This window comes from Bos taurus, chromosome 1 (assembly GCF_002263795.3).
Source record: "Bos taurus isolate L1 Dominette 01449 registration number 42190680 breed Hereford chromosome 1, ARS-UCD2.0, whole genome shotgun sequence".
NCBI classification, from domain to species: domain Eukaryota; kingdom Metazoa; phylum Chordata; class Mammalia; order Artiodactyla; family Bovidae; genus Bos; species Bos taurus.
Window position 1 is genome coordinate 111930550 of NC_037328.1, and position 24648 is coordinate 111955197.

The window sequence follows — 24648 nt, forward strand, 5'->3', positions numbered from 1 at the left end:
ATGAAGTCATCTGAATTCCATTCGGGATAAGGAAAAAGAAGATACACAGAGATAAAATATAATTAAATTGTAGAACACAAAAGATAAAGAGAAGATCTTAAGCAAGGTCAGAGAGAAGAGGCAGCTTATTTTTAAAGACATGACAAATTATCCTGACAGTGTGGCAATAGAAGCCAGAAGACCAGTATAATATTAAATTTTATGCCCCAATAGATGTTAATTATCAGCCTAGGATTCAGTTTTCATTAAAGATATCTTTAAAAAGCAAAGACAAAGACTTTCAAACTTAAAAAAAATCCCTAGAGTTCTAGCAGATCCTCACAAAAAGTATACATTTCAGGCAGAAGAAAATTATTACCAGATGGAAGGTCTCAGAAACAAGAAGTAAAAAACAAAGAAAAGGAAAAATTTTAAGTAAAACACACATTGACTGTATGTAAGGTGATAATGATGTCTTTAGTGGAAACTGGATAAAGAAAGTGACTGAAGTTGAAGAAACAAAAGGAGTCAATGTTTTCCAAAGTTTCTGTGTGGTTTGGGAGGAGGTTAAAGATAGATTTAACTTGTACTTTGATAGATCAAGTGTACGTGTTAAAATTTCTAAGGCAACCACTAAAATTTAGTGAAAGAATGAATAACTTTCTAACTAAAGGGGAAACTGAAATGAGAAAACTATGAAATATGAAGGCAAGAAAGTTGAGAGAAGAGATATAGAATAGGCAAGACAAGTAGCAAACACAAAATAAGATGTAAAAGTAAAATGAAATGATTAGCAACTATAAAGAAATCAAAGATTGTTAGACTAGATGAAAATTTAGCTATTTGCTATTTATAAAAGACGTGTCTAAAACATAAGGATACAGAAAGGTAAACAGGTAATTATAAACTAAAAGCTGGCAATTCTGACATCTGATGAAACTGTCAAAAAAGCATTTATAGAGATAAAAGAATATGATATTGGTTCAAAAGTTTGAACTCATCAGAAAAAGCTTTTCTGCATCTCATAACGTGGTCTCAATGTATATTATGCACGTTATAGAAAAATTGAGAGAACTGCAATGGGAAACACATATATTCCCAGTGATATTGTAATGTGCTTCATCAGTACTTAATAAAGAGGGGAAAAGATCAGCTACCGCATACAATATTTGAACTATACAGTTAGTAAGTTTGAGCGGATAGACATGTGAAGGCATTGCATCTCAAAACCACAGAATGCACATTTTCAAGCACATGAAGAACACTTATAAAAAGTGACCTCAAACTTGGTCGTCAAGCAAGTCTTAACAGTGAACAACTGATTGGTTTCATCCAGACCAGATTTGTGACCACAATGTAGTTAAACTAGAAACTGATAATAAACAATGACTAAATTGCCCAAGCCAGGCTTCAGCAATATGTGAACTGTGAACTTCCTGATGTTCAGGCTGGTTTTAGAAAAGGCAGAGGAACCAGAGATCAAATTGCCAACATCTGCTGGATCATCGAAAAAGCAAGAGAGTTCCAGAAAAACATCTATTTCTGCTTTATTGACTATGCCAAAGCCTTTGACCGTGTGGATCACAATAAACTGTGGGAAATTCTGAAAGAGATGGGAATGCCAGACCACCTGATCTGCCTCTTGAGAAACCTGTATGCAGGTCAGGAAGCAACAGTTAGAACTGGACATGGAACAACAGACTGGTTCCAAATAGGAAAAGGAGTTCGTCAAGGCTGTATATTGTCACCCTGTTTATTTAACTTATATGCAGAGTACATGATGAGAAACGCTGGACTGGAAGAAACACAAGCTGGAATCAAGATTGCTGGGAGAAATATCAATAACCTCAAATATGCAGATGACACCACCCTTATGGCAGAAAGTGAAGAGGAACTAAAAAGCCTCTTGATGAAAGTGAAAGTGGAGAGTGAAAAAGTTGGCTTAAAGCTCAACATTCAGAAAACGAAGATCATGGCATCCGGTCCCACCACTTCATGGGAAAATAGATGGGGAAACAGTGGAAACAGTGTCAGACTTTATTTTTCTGGGCTCCAAAATCACTATAGATGGTGACTGCAGCCATGAAATTAAAAGATGCTTACGCCTTGGAAGGAAAGTTATGACCAACCTAGATAGCATATTCAAAAGCAGAGACATTACTTTGCCAACAAAGGTTTGTCTAGTCAAGGCTATGGTTTTTCCAGTGGTCATGTATGGATGTGAGAGTTGGACTGTGAAGAAGGCTGAGCGCCGAGGAATTGATGCTTTTGAAGTGTGGTGTTGGAGAAGACTCTTGAGAGTCCCTTGGACTGCAAGGAGATCTAACCAGTCCATTCTGAAGGAGATCAGCCCTGGGGTTTCTTTGGAAGGAATGATGCTAAAGCTGAAACTCCAGTACTTTGGCCATCTCATGCGAAGAATTGATTCATTGGAAAAGACCCTGATGCTAGGAGGGATTGGGGGCAGGAGGAGAAGGGGATGACAGAAGATGAGGTGGATGCCATCCAGCATCCATGGATCAATGGACGTGAGTCTCAGTGAACTCCAGGAGTTGGTGATGGACAGGAAGGCCTGGCGTGCTGCGATTCATGGGGTCGCAAAGAGTCGGACACGACTGAGTGACTGATCTGATCTGATCTGATGAATAATTATAGAAATATGTTTCAAAATGACCCTTGGATCAAAGAAATTGCAATGGAAATCAGAACCTATTTTTAACTGGATGATGACAAAAATATGATGGGTGAAGACTTGGGGTAGGGGTAAGCAGCTAAAGCATAAAATGTTAAAATTAGAAAAAAAGAAAGTCTGAAAATTAGCTAGACACTGAAGAGTTAAAAAAGATGCAAAATAGAGAAAACAGATGGAAGGAAATAATAATTTCATTATTCAATGGAGAGGATCAAAAATGATACAGTTTGGTTCTTGGTAAAACCTAGTAATGTTGATTAACACCTGGTGAGATCAATTTCAAAAGAGAGGCACAGTATTCCTAAGCAATATTAGGAGTGGAAAAGCAGATGTTGTAGATATTAAAAAATATTATGAACTACATGATGCTAAAACATTTGAAAGCTTAGAGGAAATTAATATATTTTTAGACAAATATAACTTACCAAAACTAGAAAAAATAGGCTGAATAGTTCTTAATTTTTAAAATAAATACTCCATTCATTAAATATTTCTCCATAAAGGAAGGTCTAGATTTAGATGGGTTTATGATCAAGTTCTACCAAGCACTCAAATAATTTCAAACTTGCATAAATCATTCCAGGGAATAGAAATGCATTTTTCAAGCTATGATAACCTCAATGTACAAATTTGTCAAGAACAAGAGGAGAAATGGAAATTATAGTACAAACTTACTTAGAAATATACATACAACAATCATAAAACCTGAGCAGGCCAAATCCAGCAATGTGTTAAAAAGGTAATACATGGTAAACAATTTGGTTTTATCCTGGAATTGCAGAGTTGATATAATATTGGAAAATTCATATTAACAGATTAATGAAGGCTTCCCTGATGGCTCAGATGGTAAAGAATATGCCTGCAATGCAGGAGACACAGGGTTGATCTCTGTGTTGGGAATTTCCCCTGTAGAAGGGAATGGCTACCCACTCCAGTATTCTTGCCTGGAGAATTCCATGGACAGAGGAGCCTTTTGGGCTACAGTCCATGGGGTTGCAAAGAGTCGGACATAACACATGATATTAAATAGATAGAAAATGTCTTAAAATGTTGCATATCAAATAATGCAAAAGCTGTTCAGAAAATCAGAATAGAGGGAGTTTTCTTAACATAATAAAGAATATTTACAAATAACATATGGCAAACATTACACTTAATGGTAAAATATTAAATGTACTTTGTTTCTTGTTAAGATCCATTCTATGCAATATTGCTTTTGATGGCTTTATATCATACTGTATGCCATTTTTTTCACATAGCATCATGAGCATTTTCCACACTCCCTTACAAAGCCTTTTGCGAACGGAAGTGTTAATATCTGTCCTATATTGACGCTACCCTAAAAGCTGGCTATTTAGTGTTCTATCTTTTCTGCATCATGAAAAATGATGCAATGAATATTTTCTCATGTATACATTTTTGTCTGTATTTTTAGTGACTTCTTTTTGATATATTTCCAGCAGCTGAATTACTGAACCAAAAGGTACGAACTCTTTGAAGCAGTGGATACATATTATATATTTGAAACCAGTCCTTTCAAATGAGGCATGGCCATGTCTTTGGAGAGTGATTGTATCTCAGTGCTCAACTTAGCTCAGAGCATTTGCAGCTCCTGATTGCTTTAAAGAAAAGAAAACAGACGGAGAACTTGGGGTTTAGTGATGTCCCCTGTGAGCCTTACAAAATGAACAAAGTACTCTTTTATTTCTTTCCCTGTGTGTACATAGCTGGGAGGGGGCTAGCTATGGAATTAGGCTGTTTGCAGAGCCCTGTAACAACCAGTTTGGCGGTGCTTGGAAACCCATGGGGAGTGGGGGAGGGAGCTTATGAGGGGGGAGGGGAGGACAGTGAGATGCCGTCTGTGGAGTGGGGCCGCTCTGGCCTCTTCCCTCTGAGCCAGGCGTCTGAGCTGCTTTAGAACCTGTTAGTCTAGGCCTGGCCAGGGGACAGGAGCTGTGGCCCTTCCCACCCCATCCCTGCGCTATGTAATTCTTTTGATTTTTTTTTTTTTTTTTTTTGGTCTCAAAATTAGTGGAGAAATGAGAGAAGCAGCAGCTGTCTCTGAAATCTTAGCTTTTAACTGGCCTGAGTTTGAATTCTCAGTGTTTAGGGAGACCTTGGTGTGGAAATTCTCAAGTGTTGTGTCAGAGGCTATGAGGTGCAGGACACAGTTTGGGACCTTTTCTTGCTGCCTTCCTGTTTCTCAGTGCTTCTCGTTTCATGAATATTGCTGTCAGAGCCGATTAATTATGTCTTTTGTCCCTCAGCAAGGCTTAAGGAGAAGGAAATCATTCCTCCATATGAGTTAAAGGCTATACTAATGGGAATTAACTGTGGTTTCTCAGGGCTATTTTAATTTATAATTAAAGCTGTGTGGCTGGGTATATTAGTGGGGGGTGGGAGTTGCCGACAGCCCTTATTAAGTAGAATATTAAGTTTGGAAGCTCTGAGAGAGCATCTCACTCATCACCACCCCTGTTTTGTTCCGTAGATGAGGCAGCCCAAGCACAGGGGAGTGAAGAGATTTACTTGACACTGTTTAGTCAGAGGATCAACTGGGTTGGAACCCTGGCCTCTTGACAACCAGTCAGACATTTTTCCATTGTTTCTCATGTCTTACTACCTCTCGTGAACTAGTTCCTCCTTTTCCAACAACAGGGTGTGTTTACACGTTTTAATTTCTGGCTGTAGCCTTCTTCCCTGTTGTTAGCAATTTGGAAAACACATGAGCCCCTCAGACAGTTTTCACAATGATTTCTGGCTCAAAAATTTGGCCTTGGTGTTTCTGAACTTGGTCCAAGTAGCTCACTCAGATTTCATTGCAAAGAAACCTCCCACTATTTGATTCTCAAAGGACTGATACTTTGCTCTGATCCCCTCCAATCTGTATACTCAAAAGGCTGCTGGATGGAGGGACAAGGTAGGTATTTTTTTAGTAAGTAAGGTTTCATTTGGTCATCTCCTCCCTTTCTCCTGGCTCTTCTCCTTCACTGGCTGGCCCATAGTAGCGTTGGATTGAATGGTGGAGGTGGGAAGAATTAATTTTATTAATCATGAGTAATACAGCTCTAGGCTCTTTCATAGGGAAGCAGAGATCAGGGAGGAAACATGGCTGGATACAGTGTAACCTTGGGATTAGGTCAGTGGCTTTGGGAGTCAGAAGACATAAATTTGCAACCTATTGTTTCCTATTAAGCTCTTTGAACTCATGCTTAATAATACCTGACTTGCAGGGCTGCCATAAAGATCATTTTTTAAAAAGACAAGATATAAATGGAAATATTGTATAAACCATAAAATGATTTACAAATAATATGTTTTTAAGAAAGAAAGAATGTAAAGGAATGGGAGTAGAAGTGTTGGTTTTTATGGAAGAGGCCTGCCAGAGGAGAATGGGCTGTGATGTAGCAGTCACAGGAGATGAAGAGGTGGAGATAGTCAGTATATAGTAGACAAATCCCTGTACTTAAAATATAAGTATACATAAAAACATAAATATATTCCCTTTCCCAAAGTTCTTTTTTGACATTCTCCTCTTCCTTCTTTTCCTGTGGCACAGTGTTAGAACTCTGTTTACCATATATGAACTTGAATGGTTTGCTTTTTAAGCCATTCAGTGGCTTGAACATGTTAGGTGAGTTCCATAAAACTCATGTTAAAGTACTAGTATAGATTTGCCTCACATGTAAAAATAGGTAAGGAAATTCTAAAGAAAAGATTTCAGGGTTTGCTCTGCTTAAATACACTTCAAGGGGATTGATGGAATCCTTTACTACTGGAAAAAAGAACTTGAATACAGCATATCCTTAGGGAAAGCCCAAGTAAATACAGAGTCATATTTTTGAAACTTAGTGGACCAGCTAAAAAAACTTGCCAAGTTTCCTCCCCCCCGCCTCCCCCCACCCCGCCTGTGATTCAGTTGTTAGAGGTGAAACCAGAATAGTGAGCTCATGACTGCCAGCCAGGTGTCTCTTGATTCTTTGCTTTGCTGACATATTTCATCAGTCAGAACTCTTTGGATGCAAGTGACAGAAAACCAATGTGGCTTAAATAAAAGTAAACATAACATAGAAAGGAATATACTGGGTCATTTACCTAAAAAGTACAGGAAGAGATCTGACGTCAGGTGTGCCTTAAATGATATCCTTAAACTAGGACCAAGTTTCTCTTCATTCCTCTTGGTTGGATTCCGTCTCATCGATTTTTTTTTTTTTTTTTTACCATTGTAGTGGCAAAGAGTTCTAGGTTTCCAGGCTTCACAACTTCATAACCTCACAACTTTGAGTCCAACAGAAAAGAAAGTTTCTCTTCTCCAACAGTTCAAACAGACTTCCGTGACTGACTCTCAGTGGTCCAGATTGGGTGATGTGCACCTCCTGCTTTATGGCCTGAGGGAGGTGGTGCTCTGAGTTGCCAGGCTTAGCCAGGCCCCCACCTGACTTGAGATGGAGCTGACACCAGCTGAATCTCATGGACAGAACTTGGGAGAAGGTGTTTCTTAGAGGACAACCAGAGGAAGCAGAGGGACAACCAGCAGATGGCTGTCACTGTGAGCTTTTTCTTAGGGCCTTTCTTTAAAATGAATGGGTGTTGGTGTGAAAACTTTTTTTCTCTCACTCTTTTTTTATTGTGTGTGTGTGTAGTTTTAAAAGCATTGACAGATGCTTCATAAACAAAATAGTTTCTACTTTTCTTAATGAAAAATGTCCTTGAATTTCTAATGTTTCCTTGGGCTTCCTTGCTGGCTTCAACATTAAAAGAAGTCTGCCTGCAATGCAGGACACACAGGGTTGACCCCTGGGTTGGGAAGATCCCCTGAAGAAGGGAATGGCTATCCATCTAGGATTCTTGCCTGGAAAATTATCATGGACAGAGGAGCCTGATGGGCTACAGTCCATGAGGTTGCAAAAGAGTTGGATATGACTGAATGACTAATATTTACTTACTTTCTTGGTGGTGGTCTGCTTTCGTAGTTTTATGTCTGGCCTGTAGTTTGACACTGGCAATTTTGGTCATGTACCTACACAGAAAATGTCAAAAATAAAAGTATTAATAGAATGATTATAAAAGTTACTAATCACTTATAAAATGAATTTAGGAACATTTTAACTTATTAGATACTTTTAATCCATCGCATGAATCCTGTGATTGTGGGTTCAGTCTGTCTGCCCTCTGATGCCCTCTCTCAGCACCTACCATCTTACTTGGGTTTCTCTTACCTTGGACGTGGGGTATCTCTTCACGGCCGCCGCTCCTGACCTTGGACATGGGGTAACTCCTCTCAGCCACTCCTGCGCCGTGCAGCTTGCGCTTCTGCACCACAATCACAGACAACTAGCCAATCTGATCACACGGACCACAGCCTTGTCTAACTCAATGCAACTAAGCTATGCCGTGTGGGGCCATCCAAGGTGGATGGTTCATGGTGGAGAGGTCTGACAGAATGTGGTCCACTGGAGAAGGGAATGGCAAACCACTTCAGTATTCTTGCCTTGAGAACCCCATGAACAGTATGAAGAGGCAAAAAGATAGAACACTGAAAGATGAACTCCCCAGGTCGGTAGGTACCCAATATGCTACTGCAGATCAGTGGAGAAATAACTCCAGAAAGAATGAAGCCACGGCGCCAAGGCAAAAACAATACCCAGTTGTGGATGTGACTGGTAATAGAAGTAAGGTCTGATGCTGTAAAGAGCAATATTACATAGGAACCTGGAATGTTAGGTCCATGAATCAAGGCAAATTGGAAGTAGTCAAACAGGAGATGGCAAGAGTGAATGCTGACATTCTAGGAATCAGCGACATTCTAGGAATACAGAACTAAAATGGACTGGAATGGGTGAATTTAACTCAGCTGACCATTATATCTACTACTGTGGGCAGGAATCCCTTAGAAGAAATGGAGTAGCCATCATGGTCAACAAAAGAGTCCAAAATGCAGTACTTGGATGCAATCTCAAAAACGACAGAATGATCTCTGTTCCTTTCCAAGGCAAACCATTCAGTATCACGGTAATCCAAGTCTATGCCCCAACCAGTAATGCTGAAGAAGCTGAAGTTGAACGGTTCTATGAAGATCACCAAGACCTTCTGAAACTAACACCCAAAAAAGATGTCCTTTTCATTATAGGGGACTGGAATGCAAAAGTAGGAAGTCAAGAAACACCTGGAGTAACAAGGAAATTTGGCCTTGGAGTATAGAAGGAAGCAGGGCAAAGGCTAATAGAGTTTTGCCAAGAGAACGCACTGGTCATAGCAACACCCTCTTCCAACAACACAAGAGAAGAATCTACACAGGAACATCACCAGATGGCCAACACTGAAATCAGATTGATTATATTCTTTGCAGCCAAAGATGGAGAAGCTCTATACATTTAGGTAAAAACAAGACTGGAAGCTGACTGTGGCTCAGATCATGAACTCCTTATTGCCAAGTCAGTTCAGTTCAGTTGCTCAGTTGTGTCCAACTCTTTGCGACCCCATGAATCACAGCACGCCAGGCCTCCGTGACCATCACCAACTCCCGGAGTTCACTCAAACTCATGTCCATTGAGTCAGTGATGCCATCCAGCCATCTCATCCTCTGTCATCCCCTTCTCTTCCTGCCCCCAATCCCTCCCAGCATCAGGGTCTTTTCCAGTGAGTCAAGCCTTCGCATGAGGTGGCCAAAGTGTTGGAGTTTCAGCTTCAGCATCAGTCCTTCCAATGAACACCCAGGACTGATCTCCTTTAGGATGGACTGGTTGGATCTCCTTGCAGTCCAAAGTACTCTCAAGAGTCTTCTCCAACACCACAGTTCAAAAGCATCAATTCTTCGGCACTCAGCTTTCTTCACAGTCCAACTCTCACATCCATACATGACTACTGGAAAACCATAGCCTTGACTAGATGGACCTTTGTTGGTAAAGTAATGTGTCTGCTTTTGAATATGCTATCTAGGTTGGTCATAACTTTCCTTCTATGCAAAGAAATAGAGGAAAACAATAGAATGGGAAATACTAGAGATCTCTTCAAGAAAATTAGAGATACCAAGGGAACATTTCATGCAAAGATGGTCTCAATAAAGGACAGAAATGGTATGGACCTAACAGAAGCAGAAGATATTAAGAGGTGGCAAGAATATACAGAAGAACTGTACAAAAAAGACCTTCACGACAAAGACAATCATGATGGTGTGATCACTCACCTAGAGCCAGACATCCTGGAATGTGAAGTCAAGTGGGCCTTAGAAAGCATCACTATGAACAAAGCTAGTGGAGGTGATGGGATTCCAGTTGAGCTATTTCAAATCCTGAAAGACGATGCTGTGAAAGTGCTGCACTCAATATGCCAGCAAACTTGGAAAACTCAGCAGTGGCCAAAGGACTGGAAAGGTCAGTTTTCATTCCAATCCCAAAGAAAGGCAATGCCAAAGAATGCTCAAGCTACCGCTCAATTGCACTCATCTCACACGCTAGCAAAGTAATGTTCAAAATTCTCCAAGCCAGGCTTCAGCAATATGTGAACTGTGAACTTCCTGATGTTCAGGCTGGTTTTAGAAAAGGCAGAGAAACCAGAGATCAAATTGCCAAATCCGCTGGATCATGGAAAAAGCAAGAGAGTTCCAGAAAAACATCTATTTCTGTTTTATTGGCTATGCCAAATCCTTTGACTGTGTGGATCACAATAAACTGTGGAAAATTCTGAAAGAGATGGGAATACCAGACCACCTGACCTGCCTATTGAGAAACCTGTATGCAGGTCAGGAAGCAACAGTTAGAACTGGACCTGGAACAACAGACTGGTTCCAAATAGGAAAAGGAGTATATCAAGGCTGTATGTTGTCACCCTGCTTATTTAACTTATATGCAGAGTTCATCATGAGAAACTCTGGGCTGGAGGAAGCACAAGCTGGAATCAAGATTGCCAGGAGAAATATCAATAACCTCAGATATGCAGATGACACCACCTTTATGGCAGAATGTGAAGAGGAACTAAAAAGCCTCTTGATGAAAGTGAAAGAGGAGAGTGAAAAAGTTGGCCTAAAACTCAGCATTCAGAAAACTAAGATCGTGGCATCTGGTCCCATCTGCTACTGCTGCTTAGTCACTTCAGTCATGTCCGACTCTGTCCCATCACTTCATGGCAAATAGATGGGGAAACAGTCACTGACTTTAGTTTTCTGGGCTCCAAAATCACTGCAGATGGTGACTGCAGCCATGAAATTAAAAGACGCTTACTCCTTGGAAGGAAAGTTATGACCAACCTAGACAGCATATTAAAAAGCAGAGACATTACTTTGCCAACAAAAGTCTGTCTCGTCAAGGCTATGGTTTTTCCAGTGGTCATGTATGGATGTGAGAGTTGGACTATAAAAGCTGAGTGCTGAAGAATTGATGCTTTTGAACTGTGGTGTTGGAGAAGACTCTTCAGACTCAGAAAGCAAGGAGATCCAACTAGTCCATCCTAAAGGAAATCAGTCCTGGGTGTTCATTGGAAGGACTGATGTTGAAACTGAAACTCCAATACTTTGGCCACCTGATGCAAACAGCTGGCTCATTTGAAAGACCCTGATGCTGGGAGGGATTTGGGGCAGGAGGAGAAGGGGGTAACAGAGGATGAGGTGATTGAATGGCATCACTCACTCAATGGAAATTGGTTTGGGTGAACTCTGGGAGTTGGTGATGGACAGGGAGGCCTGGTGTGCTGTGGTTCATGGGGTCGGGAAGAGTCGAACATGACTGATCAACCGAACCGAACTGAACATGAATCCTGTCTGCATGCTTACTTGGCTTCTTTTATTTCTTATTGCTGCTTTAGAGTTTTTGGAGTTGGGAGATTCTGAGTAGAGTTGATTACAATTTCTTATTCAAATCACATATGTAATTCTGTAGAAATATGTTTATTCATATGTCTAGAATGTCACAATATATTAGTAAGTTATCAAGTGAAAAAAAAGGCTTCAAAAAATAGAGTTTAGTTTTTGTTTAAAAAAAAAAAAAAAAAAGGACCACAGTGTCCATGGCAGTTGTCTTTGGCTAATAAGTGATACCACTATATAAGTTCTTTTTTGGTTTTTCTACTTGCTTCAAGCGCTAAAAATGGATAAAAATAAATTGTTAAAGATAAATACACACATATAAGCATTTTATGTGACTTTCCCATCCACTAAAAAAAATTTAGATTAACCGTGTTTCAAAGGCAGAATTTGAAACTAGTTTTAAGGAGTTGTTTCTTTAGGTGATATTCCTTAGTCACTGCCAATTATTAATTTTTAAATAAGGATTAGAGATTTAAATATTCTATAGAGTTCCAAATGTAACATATATTAAATAGCAAATATTAAAACAATGAAGGTGTATTTTAGTGGCAATTTTCACTCATTATGTTCACACAAATGGGATCACAAAACACTCAAAAGACTCCTGCTTTGGGACTGCTGAGACTGGAGTTCCTGCTAGCTTTCTTGAGGAGCTAGCAATGCAGTCTTGCAAGTTACACCTACTTTCTGAGCTACACCTACTTTCCTTCTGGCTACACTGCATGAGATTTGGCTGAGCTGGTTTCTAAGGTCCCTTTCAGTTACTTCTTCCTCAGTGAGCACCTGGCCCCTGGCTCAGCTAACTCTGGTTGTGGCTAAGGTTGGCTTTGTTGCGTAGCGGTTGCTCCCCCTGCCTCTGCCCTACTGACTCCATTCATTACCTTCACCTCCATTACCTCTCAGTTTTGAAATCATTTGCTCTGACTCTGGAAGCCAGAGCGGACACTTCCTTCAGTCTCAGACTGGAGGGAATTCAGGAAGTGGGGTGTATGACGAAGGCGTCACTTGTGTTTACCAAGGGCCTGTAGTGTGTGCACAGCTCAGGGGCAGCTTACTGTCTGCTCTTCAGCAGCGAACAGATGCCAGGGGAGGTAAGACATGCCAGTAATTAACCAAAATAGGGGACACACAGCCTGGTGACCATAGTGCTCAATTACTTATCTTTGTGTTCTAGTTTAATCATTTAAACTGAGTCCCCTCCTCTTAAAAACACCTACCCAGCAGAGCTCGTCATCCAAACATACCACTTTAAGTCCCATTGCTGCTCACCCTAGCAGCAGAAGTGAGTCACTTACTCCAAGGTCCTCATCTCTCCCTACATCTGATTAAAAGGAAGGGCCAAATGAGGGTCAGGTATGTGTGTGTAAGTTTTAACTATGTACAAATGCACCTTTTTTTTTTTTCATCTTCCCATCCCACTAATCTTACTTGGATTAAAAATGAACAGAGAGCAAAATAAAGACTGAAATAAAGAATAAAAAATAATAAAAGAATAAAAATAAAATAAGGACTAAAAAACCAAATTGTAAGATCAAGTTAGTAAGGAAAAATTAGCATGAATACAGGCAGAGCTCTCCTTAATTCTGGATAACCTAAAATATTTCTAATCATAATTATACTTTTGTAGAAAATAGTTACTACTGGTATTACTGAAAATTATTTCTAGTTCGTAAAAAGTATTCTTATTAAAAACATAATGTATATGTGTATGCAAAAGTGAATACATGGATATATATAGAAATGAATATGCTGTTGCTCAGTCATGTCCAAAACTTTGTAACCTCATGAACCGTGTCATGCCAGGCTTCTCTGTCCATGGGGATTCTCCAGGTAAGAATACTGGAGTGGGTTGTCATGCCCTCCTCCAGGGGACCTTCCCAACTCAGGGATCAAACCCAGGTCACCATCATAGCAGGCAGATTCTTTACCATCTGAGCCACCAGGGAAGCCCAGAAGTGAATGTATGTATAAATAAGTAAATGCATAAAAAGACTGGAATGACGCACACCAAGCCAAAGTTATCATTCCAGGAAAGGGACATGAAATGAGGCAAGTGGCGATTTTGGATGAAAATATTTTTGATGCATTTCAGTATTGAGTTTTTTTTAAAAAAAATTGGTGAGCATATCTAACTATATAACTAGAATACTTAAGACAATCTTTGTAGTATGGTGTATTGGGTGGGGAGAGGGCAGGGAGGGTTGTCGCCATAATCATTTGTTTTCTGTCCCATTTTACAGTTGGTTGCAGGGGTGATTTTATCTTGGTGGGACGGGACTCGTCTTCAGCCTGAGGGAGTGGGAGAAGCAGCCAGGTTCAGCCGAGTGTCTGTGTGCTTAGTCCCTCAGTTGTGCCCGGCTCTTTGTGACCTTTTGGACTGTAGCCCGCCAGGCTCCTCTGTCCATGGCATTTTTCAGGCAAGAATACTGGAGTGGGTTGCCATTTTCCTCCTCCAGGGGATCTTCCCAACCCAGGAATCGAACTCTTGTCTCCTGTGTCTCCTGCATTACAGGCAGATTCTTTACCCGCTGAGTCTTTGCAGAAGTCAGGTGGGAGTGGGATATTAAGAGGAGAAAATCATTTGCTCTGACTCGAAGCCAGAGTGGGCACTTCGTTCTGGAGCCAGAGAAAAGGTAGGTGAGGTTGTGGTTAGGGGAGGGAGGAAGAAAGAACATTGGGGAGCCAAGGAGAAGCGCTGGCAAGAGCTTTAGGAACCTCTACTAGTTGTGGTTCCATTAATGAATAGGCACAGCTCTGGTTGTTTATTTTCATCAGCACTTACTGACTGCCTTTACAAAAGTCTAGATTGCTTTAATAGGACAGATGACAAATTGTTACCCACCTGTTGGTTTTCCTTCGTGCCAGCCTTGCTTGGTTTTCCCTGGCTTTATTTTGTGATCAGAAAAGGAGTTGGAATTCTGAAAAGTTGCTTTAGCCAAATGCTGGGAACAAAGGGAACCTTGTTATGCACATCAGCTTTTGGAGGCATTTAATTCATCAGCTCGGATCTCTGCCTTTTAAGTCCTTGCTCTGGTTAGCACTGTGTTTCTCTTTCTGTGGAGGAGCAAACCTTCTGGAGAAGCCAGACCCACTGCTTGTGTACCCGGCTCTGGTTACACAAATAAGCTCAGTCTGATCAGAGGCAGGCCCTAGTGGTCCTAAGTGGCACCCATAGTGAGTCCAGAAGAGGGAGACAAGCTTTGTTACTATGTTTGCCTGACCCCTGGCTACATGGACACGTTACAGTTTCCAAGATCTCCATGGACGGATCATAAATGTAGTCTTCCTGAGTGTGTTGACTTAAAAAGTCAGGAACTGGGAATGACAGTCACCCTTCTGTTTTCACCTTCCCTCCTGCAATTGAGCTTTCCTGAAAAGCGACCAGCATGGGCTGGTTTGAGTCCTGGCTGAGTGGGCGAGGCCTGGAGCACAGAAACCAGTCTTAAAACTTGTTCCCTGGTGGTGGCTTGGTTTTCCCCCAGGACAGCGGTAACTTTGAGCCCTGTAAGGCACTATTAGAAAAAGCTCCAGCGATGCTGTGTTAAAGGACCTTCTACTGGGTGGGAAAACTTTTGGGGAATTTCTTGGGGCCTGGGGGGGTGGTACCAGCTCCCCGTGTGGAGGAGGTGGGAGCCCTGTGTGCTGTCCCCGAATGCCTGGGGACTGAAAGCATCAGGCAGCCAGTGTGGGCATGTGGCTGCTGCTTTCTTCTTTTTTTTGTCTCATTCTGTTTCCCTTGACAGGGCAATTTGGTTTTGATGCTGTGCCAGCAATCTTCTGACAATGAGTTACTGGAACTTGGAGAAAAGGAACTGTGTGCAGTACCGCAGGCATTTTCTGGTGGACAACAGTCCGTTTCATGGTGAGTTGCCTTTTCTACTCCTGTAGTTGGATCTTTTGTTTCTGACAGCACTTTTATTCCAGCACTCCGGATGCAAATGTGGTATAATTATCGGGTTGAACCAAGAGCTTGAGTTAACTTGCTGATGAAAAATTACCCAAGAAGCCCTACCGGACTCCTTGCCCACAACTGGAATTGGCATGCCCCACCTCAACAACCATAACCGCATCATCACTTTCTACCTTGAAAGTTAGTTTATGTCAGGGCCTTTCCTCCTCTTCCATGCTATCAACTTCAGTCATATTCCTTCCTTTCTGATGTTTGAAATTTGAGGGGCTAGACCCACAAGTAGTATTCAGTTAATATTGGTGGATCATCAATCAGGGCTTATAATGAGCCTGGTGTGTGCGTTCCATCAGGCACCGTACAAAACAGAGCAGGTCATGGCACGTAACCAGTAACAGGGTGGACGAGTGCAGCTGTAAATCAGAATGGTCAACATTAGTCATTTTCATGTAACAGGGTGGACGAGTGTGGCTGTAAATCAGAATGGTCAACATTAGTCATTTTCATGACAAACTAAGATGAATTGCCATTACCCTGCTGCTGTATTTGTCTTGTGATAGACAGTTAGGGGTAAGCTCTGTCAATCCTGATATAGGGATGCCCTTGGGTGAAACTGACTCGAGTTGAAACGCATGTGTTGGCAGGATTTGGGGAGTGATCTCCATCAAGAGTTAGTGGAACTGTAGCGAGAAGAGAGATTTCATGAGTAGAGTGCTGCTGAACAGAATCCTTAACCTAACCTGCCTTCTACTTTGTCAGTTTGGTTTTTCTTCCGCAAGTTAGTGCAGACATAATGTTTTTTATTGCTTTAGATTAACTTTAAGATAAACTTAACTCTACTTTGTCAAAGCATGCTTTGCCATGTTTTTTTCACGTTCATTATACCACCTTGCTATGGAACTTTGCTAGATAGAGGACGCCTTCATTTACAGGTCAAGAAAGGGAGGAAGAGAGGAAAAGACCAGCCCAAGTTGGCATAACCAGTTATTAGCAAAGTCAGAGCTAAAATTTTAGCCTCTACTCTTCCAGGCTGACTCTCTCTCGGCATTGTATTGGTGAAGACCTCTTAGCAGAGGAGATGAAAATATTGTAACTTAACACTTTGGCACTGAGTTCTGTTTTGCTTTCCTGTGAGCCTCCCCTAAGGACCCTGTTCCTAGCTTCATCTCTTCACACAGTGTTTGCTGTTAAAAATTTACAAATTTGTTTGCTGTTACAAAGTGTGGTGTTTTCTGTTACAAATTTACTTGTAATAAAAAAAATACGATAATCAAGGAAACACAGGAGTTAGAAAAATTGCATTCTTTTTCCAAGTTTTGTGCCAGTTTTGAAAAAGTTCAGGTTTTATTCATTTGTTATTTTAGACTACCTTTGTCCAGACATCTAAAGGCTATAACAACTTAAAAACAATTTTCTATGTATTTGTATAGTTTTGTTACCACTTAGTGAATTACCGTATTGCTGGTAGTTATGCTGACGGCTTGAGAAACATGGTCCTACCGAATCCGTTTAACACCTTTGCCCTTGTTAGTATTCATCCCATTTTGTGGATGGGGAAAGAGGTTTGCGGACGGTGCAAAGTGGTGATCCAAAATCAAATTCATATCTGCTTAACTCCAGAACCCCAGTGTTTTCTTCCAGGCTCCATCTCCATTTTAATAGAGCAATTAACACTCTGAGAGGTTGAAGTTCTATTCAGCAGTGTTTGCTTCCTATTAACTAACCGTATCTGATCTTGACCAAGTTATATAATCCTTCAGATCTCAGTTTTCTCCTCTGTGAAATGAGTGTGCCGTTCTCTGTAATTTTTTAGGTTCTTTCCAGTTCTAGGTTCCAAGATTCCATTGAAGTATTTCTGAGCTTTACATTTGTATGTGTTTTGGGAGCTGTCTTGTTTCTAAACGTGAGATACACAAGGGGGCAGCAGAATACTTAAAATATGAGTTGATTCCTTCTTACATTGAGGAATTTCTCTTTTGAGAGGATTTAGAGATAGCAAATCTTCTCAAGATTAAAAGGATTAAAACCAATTAGAATTATGATTCTCTTCATTTATAGTAAAGCAGTAGCTTTAAGTATTTCTGATAGTATAAAATATCATTTGGATCTCTGTGCCAAAGGCTATGTAATTCAGAAAAGTATGATGCTTCTGCTCTTGCTGTGTATTTACCTCTGCAGAAAAATAATGCCTGTAAAGACAGGAGTTTATTTAACTTAATGGAGAATTGTGAGGATTCTTAGTATATTTTAAGCCAAGGGAGCACTAGTAATATAATTTTTATAGAGAATGTCTGAACATTTCTGAGAAAAGATAAGGGACAGGACATGTTGAGTTAGAAAGGTCAGATTTCTTTTAGAGGAGCTTCTCCAGGTCTGCTGGTAACTCTCCTTACAAAACCAAGGCAAACAAAATGAAACAAAACCCCATTCATTATAAACAGAAAAGAACCATTTCCTCTGCAAGATAATAGACTTTTAGAATATGCATACTTAAGTAGTATTCCCAGGAGAAAAGAGCCACTTTAAAATGAGGGCTAGATGGGCTGCCCTGGTGGCTCAGTGATAAAGACTCCACCTTGAATGATGGAGATCTGGGTTGGGAAGACCTCCTGGAGGAGGGCATGGCAACCCACTCCAGTATTCTTGCGAGGAAAATCCCACGGACAGAGAAGCCTGGCAGGCTATGGTTCATGGGGTCGTAAAGAGTGGGATATGACTAAAGCCACTCAGGTCAGTTCAGTAGCTCAGTCATGTCTGACTCTTTGCGACCCTATGGACTGCAGCATGCCAAGGCTTCCCTGTCCATCACCAACTCCCGGAGCTTACTCAAACTTATATCCATCCAGTTAGTGATGCCATCCAACCATCTCATTCTCTGTCGTCCCCTTCTCATCTTGCCCTCAATCTTTCCCAGCATCAGGGTCTTTTCCGGTGAGTCAGTTCTTCGCATCAGGTGGCCAAAGTATTGGAGTTTCAGCTTCAGCATCAAGCGGCCAAAGTATTGGAGTTTCAGCTTCAGCATCAGGCCTTCCAATGAATATTCAGGACTGATTTCCTTTAGGATTGACTGGTTTGATCTCGTTGCAGTCCAAGGGACTCTCAAGAGTCTTCTCCAACACCACAGTTCAAAAACATCAGTTCTTTGGCACTCAGCTTTCTTTATGGTTCAACTCTCACATCCATACATAACTACTGGAAAAACTATAGCTTTGACTAGATGGACCTTTGTTGGCAAAGTAATGTCTCTGCTTTTTAATATGCTGTCTACGTTTGTCATAGCTTTTCTTCCAAGGAGCAAATGTCTTTTAATTTTGTGGCTGCAGTCACCATCTGCAGTGATTTTGGAGCCCAAGAAAATAAAGTCTGTCACTGTTTCCATTGTTTTCCCATCTATTTCCCATGAAATGATGGGACTGGATGCCATGATCTTCATTGTTTGAATGTTGAATTTTAAGCCAGCTTTTTCACTCTCCTCTTTCACTTTCATCAAGAGGCCCCTCAGTTGTTCTTTGCTTTCTGCCATAAGGGTGGTATCATCTGCATATCTGAAGTTATTGATATTTCTCTGACAATCTTGATTCCAATTTGAGTTTCATCCAGCCTGGCATTTTGCATGATGTACTCTGCATATAAGTTAAATAAGCAGGGTGACAATATACAGCCTTGACGTACTCCTTTCCCAATTTGGAACCAGTCCATTGTTCCATGTCTGGTTCTAACTGTTGCATCTTAACCTGCATACAGATTTCTCAGGAGGCAGGTTAGGTGGTCTGGTATTCCCATCTCTTGAAGAATTTTCCACAGTTTGTTGTGATCCACACAGTCACAGGCTTTGGCATAGTCAATAAAACAGAGGTAGATGTTTTCCTGGAACTCTCTAAAGCCACTGAGCACCTTCAAGCTCTCACATAGCTTACAGGTGGGTTATAGAGGTCAAGAAAAGTAAAAATAAAAATGTAACATTTGTATACTGTTTCACAGTTCATAAAGTGCATTCATAGCCTCTTTTTCTGAATATAGAGGAGGTGAGTTCTCATTGGAACAATGTAGAAAATTACCCACAATCCCACAAACCAAAGAGTAACACTAACCTTCAGTTTCTGTCCAGTCTTTTATCTTTTCTCATTTTTGCAACAATCCTGATCTAGGAATAGAATATTTGGAACAGGTAGGAAATGGTGGGTGCTGGCTAACAGTAATGAGCTGGTTGAATTGACTTAATTCTGTGTCAGTGAGGAGAAGACCTCTGGTAGGAATTATGATGAGGTTTTTTTTTTTTTAATTTCCCACTTGTCTGTCCTTTGCCCCGATTTTTAGTGAGTCTATTGAATCCAAAGGGATTATAAGCCTATCAAAGAAGCCAGTTGCTAGAGGCTTTTTCTAGTTGGATTTTGTTTCTAATTTGTTTGATATAGAGAAAAAACTTGGGCAAAGAATAATTTGTGTAGTATGAACCTTGCTTTAATGGCTGATATTTTCGTAAATTGTTCTCATTTGAAAATGACCTGTATCCTCAGCTCTTTCTCTTGGCTGTTGTGAATTGCTTCATTTTTATCTGATTTGGGACACAGATACTTAAACCAATTGTCAGTATATTTACTATTTAACATATATAATTTCTAATGCACACAAGCTTTTTCAAACATTTGAGTTTCTCCAAGTCACCTTGGAGGTGACTTAATTTTTATTTCTAGCATTGCTTTTTATAATTGTAATACTGGAAAACCAACATAAGTAGGATTCTTATTTGACTGTAAAATTTGTAGTTACCTTTGCACTGGCAAAAAGCAGCATATCCTTTTGGGTGGAGGTTGTGGGGGGTTGGTGTGTGTGTGTGTGTGTGTGTGTGTGTTTTCCTAAGTCCTTCCTGATCATAGAGACACCAGTAGCAAGGACTGACAGGTTTTTAGGACAAATGTCATTTATTCACAGAAGAAGAGTGGAGAGGTTTACCTCATTGGAATTTCATCCTGTCAGATCCTGCCTGGTAAATATGCAAGGAGAATGAAGTTATATAGAAGTGAATTAGGGTTCTTATTAATTTAGGCCAGTTTATTAGCAAGTTATGACTTAAGCAGCCTGCCTGCTTTAGGGGTTTGGGGCATTACTACCTTTTTGTTTTTTTTTTAAGAGTGTCATTGTTTTACTGAGTCAAAGCCTAGCTTTTCCAGCCAATGACTGTATAAACATTCTCTTCTGGGTCCAGAAAAATACCAGTGCATAGAGAATACCTATTAATGCAATGATAGTCAAGATATTGTGGGCATCATTAAGATCAAAAGTATTATTTCTTGGAGAGGAACACTACATGGAAAAAATTTCAAAGACAAATTGAGACAAAGAGTTAAAAAAAGGCCTTAAAGGAGAGAATGCATAATATATATAAATGTTGTAAATTTAATAGAACTAATTTTGGAAGCAGCTTTGCCCAGTGGATTCCTCTTTAGCCCCATACTCAGGCAGAAAGCATGGAGGACGGGTCTGTGATGTTAAGGGCATCTTGCAAATAGCCAGAGGCAGTGAAGGCTCAGCAAAAAGAGGGAGGCCTCTTGCAGGGGTCACCCTCCCACTGGGTTGCTGTGAACTTTGTGCTTTGGACCAAGTTTCCATGTCAGCAAATGCTGCTATTTAGGACAGATAACCTCTAAACATCTTCCTATGTGTTAAAATGTCAAGAAATGCTTGTTTCCCCACCTCCCCTCCTCAGGCCACTTTTAAATAGAGGCTGTTTGAGGAATTTGCTATGAATTAACTGACCATCAACGACTCAGTAGACATAAGTTTGAGCAAACTCCGGGAGATGGTGAGCGACAGGGAAACCTGGCCTGCAAAGAGTTGAACATGACTGAACAACAGCAGCAACCAACCAAATTGGTCTACGTACTTAATCCTCGCTTGTGACAAGTTAGAGTTCGCCATTCAGGCCTTAACAAAAGTAGACACTTGTGTGTAGTTAGACATAAACTTTATTGTGAGCTGGTGAGGCAGACTTACTCTATAATCTTATGGTCACATGATGTTCTTCCTTCATCTCTTGGAGACAGAGAAAATTCTCAAAACCTCAGTGAAATGCTTTTTATATCAAAATTCAAAATTCATTATTTTTACTCCTCTTCCCCCCTTTCTTCATGATGGGCATTCCATTTATAACTTGTTTATTGAGCATTCTCAATTTATTGTAGCATATACACAAAGTTGTTTTATTTTTCACCAATTACTAAAACAGCTTCCCTGGTGGCTCAGATGGTAAAGAACCTGCCTGCAATACAGGAGAATTGGGTTTGATCCCTGGGTTGGGAAGATCCCCTGGAGAAGGGAATGACAACCCACTCCAGTATTCTTGCCTCGGAAATCCCATGGACAGAGGAACCTGACGGGCTACTGATCGTGGAATCACAAGTTGGACAAGACTGAGTGACTAACACTAACATACACAAAATTGTTTTATTTTTCACCAATTACTACTTTGAAAAATAATCTTTGCAACATCTGGGGCAAATTCTATTACTTTTTGGCTACTTTTGGTTATTGAGGTGCTGTGTGCTCATGCGTGCTTAGTTGCTCCTGATTCTTTGTGACCCTATAGACTGTAGCCTGCCAGGCTCCTCTGGCCGTGAATTTCTCCAGGCAAGAATACTGGAGTGGGTTCCGTTTCCTACTCCAGGGGATCTTCCCAACCCAGGGATTGAACCCAAGTCTCCTGTATCTCCTGTATTGGCAGGTGGGTTCTTTACCACTGTGCCACCTGGGGAGCCTAGTTGAGGTCTAGTCCAGTTTGAAATGTTAAAGTCAAACTCATTTAAATCCTGTCTCCTCCCTTACCCCTGGCTCAGGGCTGAGAGTGGGCATTCTTCTGGCCCTGCTATAGTTCTTCTCCTTAAAGAAGAATTCAAAATCCTCAGATTTTGGTACTAGGAAGAGGGATGGGGGAAGCAAAGGCCTTTGAGCCACACCCCAGCCCTGTTTGTTTGTCATTGGTGGTGAGATGATCAAGACTCTGGTTCCATCTTCTATGAATATTTGGTTTCACTCTGACCCCTCTGTCACCTAAGACTCTGCAGAGAGGAGCTGCTGTCTCCCTTCAGCCCCACCCAATGTCCATTTCTAATTCCCTCTAGCTGAGGCCTGGCTTCCCTTGCCCTGAGGACTCTTGGTGAGGGGGAGCGGGTGACTGCCTGGTCCCTGCCCCTTTTCTAATCTCCGTGTTTCTGCATATGGATTTCTGTGGGCTCTGGAGGTTGGGCCGGCTATAAAGTTGCTCCTGTCCTCCTCCCAGACCTGCTGACCTCTGTCTCTGTCTCTTCTCACACTGTTATGGGCGCTACCCCTATAAGCCTTAGGAAGCCTCTCTGAATTATCTGAATTATTCTTTTATAGAAACATTACTTTGCCAACAAAGGTCCATCTAGTCAAAGCTATAGTTTTTCCAGTAGTCATGTATGGATGTGAGAGTTGGACTATAAAGAAAGCTGAGTGCTGAAGAATTGATGATTTTGAACTGTGGTATTGAACTGCAAGGAGATCAAGCCAGTCTATCCTAAAGGAAATCAGTTCTAAAAATTCATTGGAAGGCCTGATACTGAAGCTGAAACTCCAATACTTTGGCCACCTGATGCAAAGAACTGACTCACTGGAAAAGACCCTGATGCTGGGAAAGATTGAGGGCAGGATGAGAAGGGGACGACAGAGAATGAGATGGTTGGATGGCATCACTAACTGGATGGATATGAGTTTGAGTAAGCTCTGGGAGTTGGTGATGGACAGGGAAGCCTGGCGTGCTGCAGCCCACTGGGTAGCAAGGAGTCAGACGCGACTGAGTGACCTGACTGAACTGAAATGAGCTCTTCCCCCGCTTGTCTCTGGGAATGACTGGTGCTCTGATTTTAATTCTCAGAGTACTGTCTGTGCTATTCCATGTGCCGAGGCTGTACACGCAATAGGGACTCAGGTCATGTGATTTTGAATAGATGGAATCCCACCTCCTCACCCCTGGCAGTTCTCCTTGGTCCTCTGTAGAGCCATGCCAGGCTGGTCTGTGTCCACTAACATTTTGGATTCAAGTGATGTCCTTTTCCCAAAGGTACTGGTGTTCTTTATTGTGCTTGCTTCTTGCAAGATTGTGTATCTGGACTAATCAGAACCAAACAACAATCAGATTTATAAAAATCTGTGGTGAGATGTCTCAGCCTCTTTTCCCCATTGGGAATCTGATTCAGTGGGCTTCTGGGGGGTGACTGGACCCATTGTGTTCTCTTTTGTCACGCTTTCCGTGTCAAGGTCATTCACATTCTGTAATGATGGAGGGCATGAAAAGACCCAGGTGGAGTGTGTACGAAAATGGCAAATTGAAGATCTGGACACCTGGGAAGCCCTGGTGGATGAGAAGTGAACAGTGTTCGGTCTTTGAAGCTTTAGTTGTTGTCTGCAATGAGCCTGTTGGGTTAAGTGATATCCTTGGCTGGCCCTTCCTGATAATCTCTCAAATTCTCTCAAACCTCTGGTCACTGGGAGTCCAGCCAAGCAGGCAGGCTACTGATTGTTTTATTCCTTTATGCTTGGGAATACCAATTTTCCACTTAACTAAGTTAGAAAGAAATATCTAATAAACAGTCAACTTTCCCTTCTGATTTGCAGACTTCTCACGTTTTAAATGGCTACTTATGAGAATTACGTCCCCTTAGACCTGTGTTACAAATTTAAGCCTTTGTTCTTTAAGCTGCATTTCCATAATTATAATTAATTTTCCTTTGCTCTCTCATCTTCCCCATTGTCTTTCCTACTCTGTGCCTAATGTATGCACAGAGATTGATGAGAGGATGAAATGTCTTTCCACAAGTAGTTTCAGGGTTCTTCCCGGGCAGCATAATTATGTAATTTAGTTATACAAAAGATCCAGATTTTTTTCTTTGATCAAAGTAATAATTATTAGTGATTGTATTTATAATCACAAACAAAGATTGAAAATTCCAGCTTGGTCCTTTACTCTGTGTACATGAAAAGTCATCCAATTGAATGGTGATAGTTTATATGTTTTTTAGGGCTCATTCTTTGAAGCAGGTATGTTTGGGGTTGTTATAAGTGCAAACTGTTGATTCCAAAGGGATATTCAGATTTTTTAAAAATTGGAAGCCCATAGCCTAGTGTATTTTTCACCCACTCTTGTAGCTTTTCCCATCTCTACATCCATAGCTCCCATCAGTGTGTCCTTGGCTTAGATGGCTCCTCTTCTGCACCACGCTCAGATGTCCATCTTCCTATCTGATGGCTCCA

General features: G+C 41.0%; 1 protein-coding gene across 1 annotated transcript in view; it reads left to right on the top strand.

Moving 5' to 3' along the window:
* Positions 1-24648, top strand: part of PLCH1 (phospholipase C eta 1) — a 254591-nt gene that overhangs the window by 16189 nt on the left and 213754 nt on the right. The window contains exon 2 of the mRNA XM_059888850.1: positions 15215-15333. Coding sequence (XP_059744833.1) covers positions 15255-15333 — 79 coding nt within the window. The 5' untranslated portion in view covers positions 15215-15254. The remainder of the gene's footprint in view (positions 1-15214; positions 15334-24648) is intronic.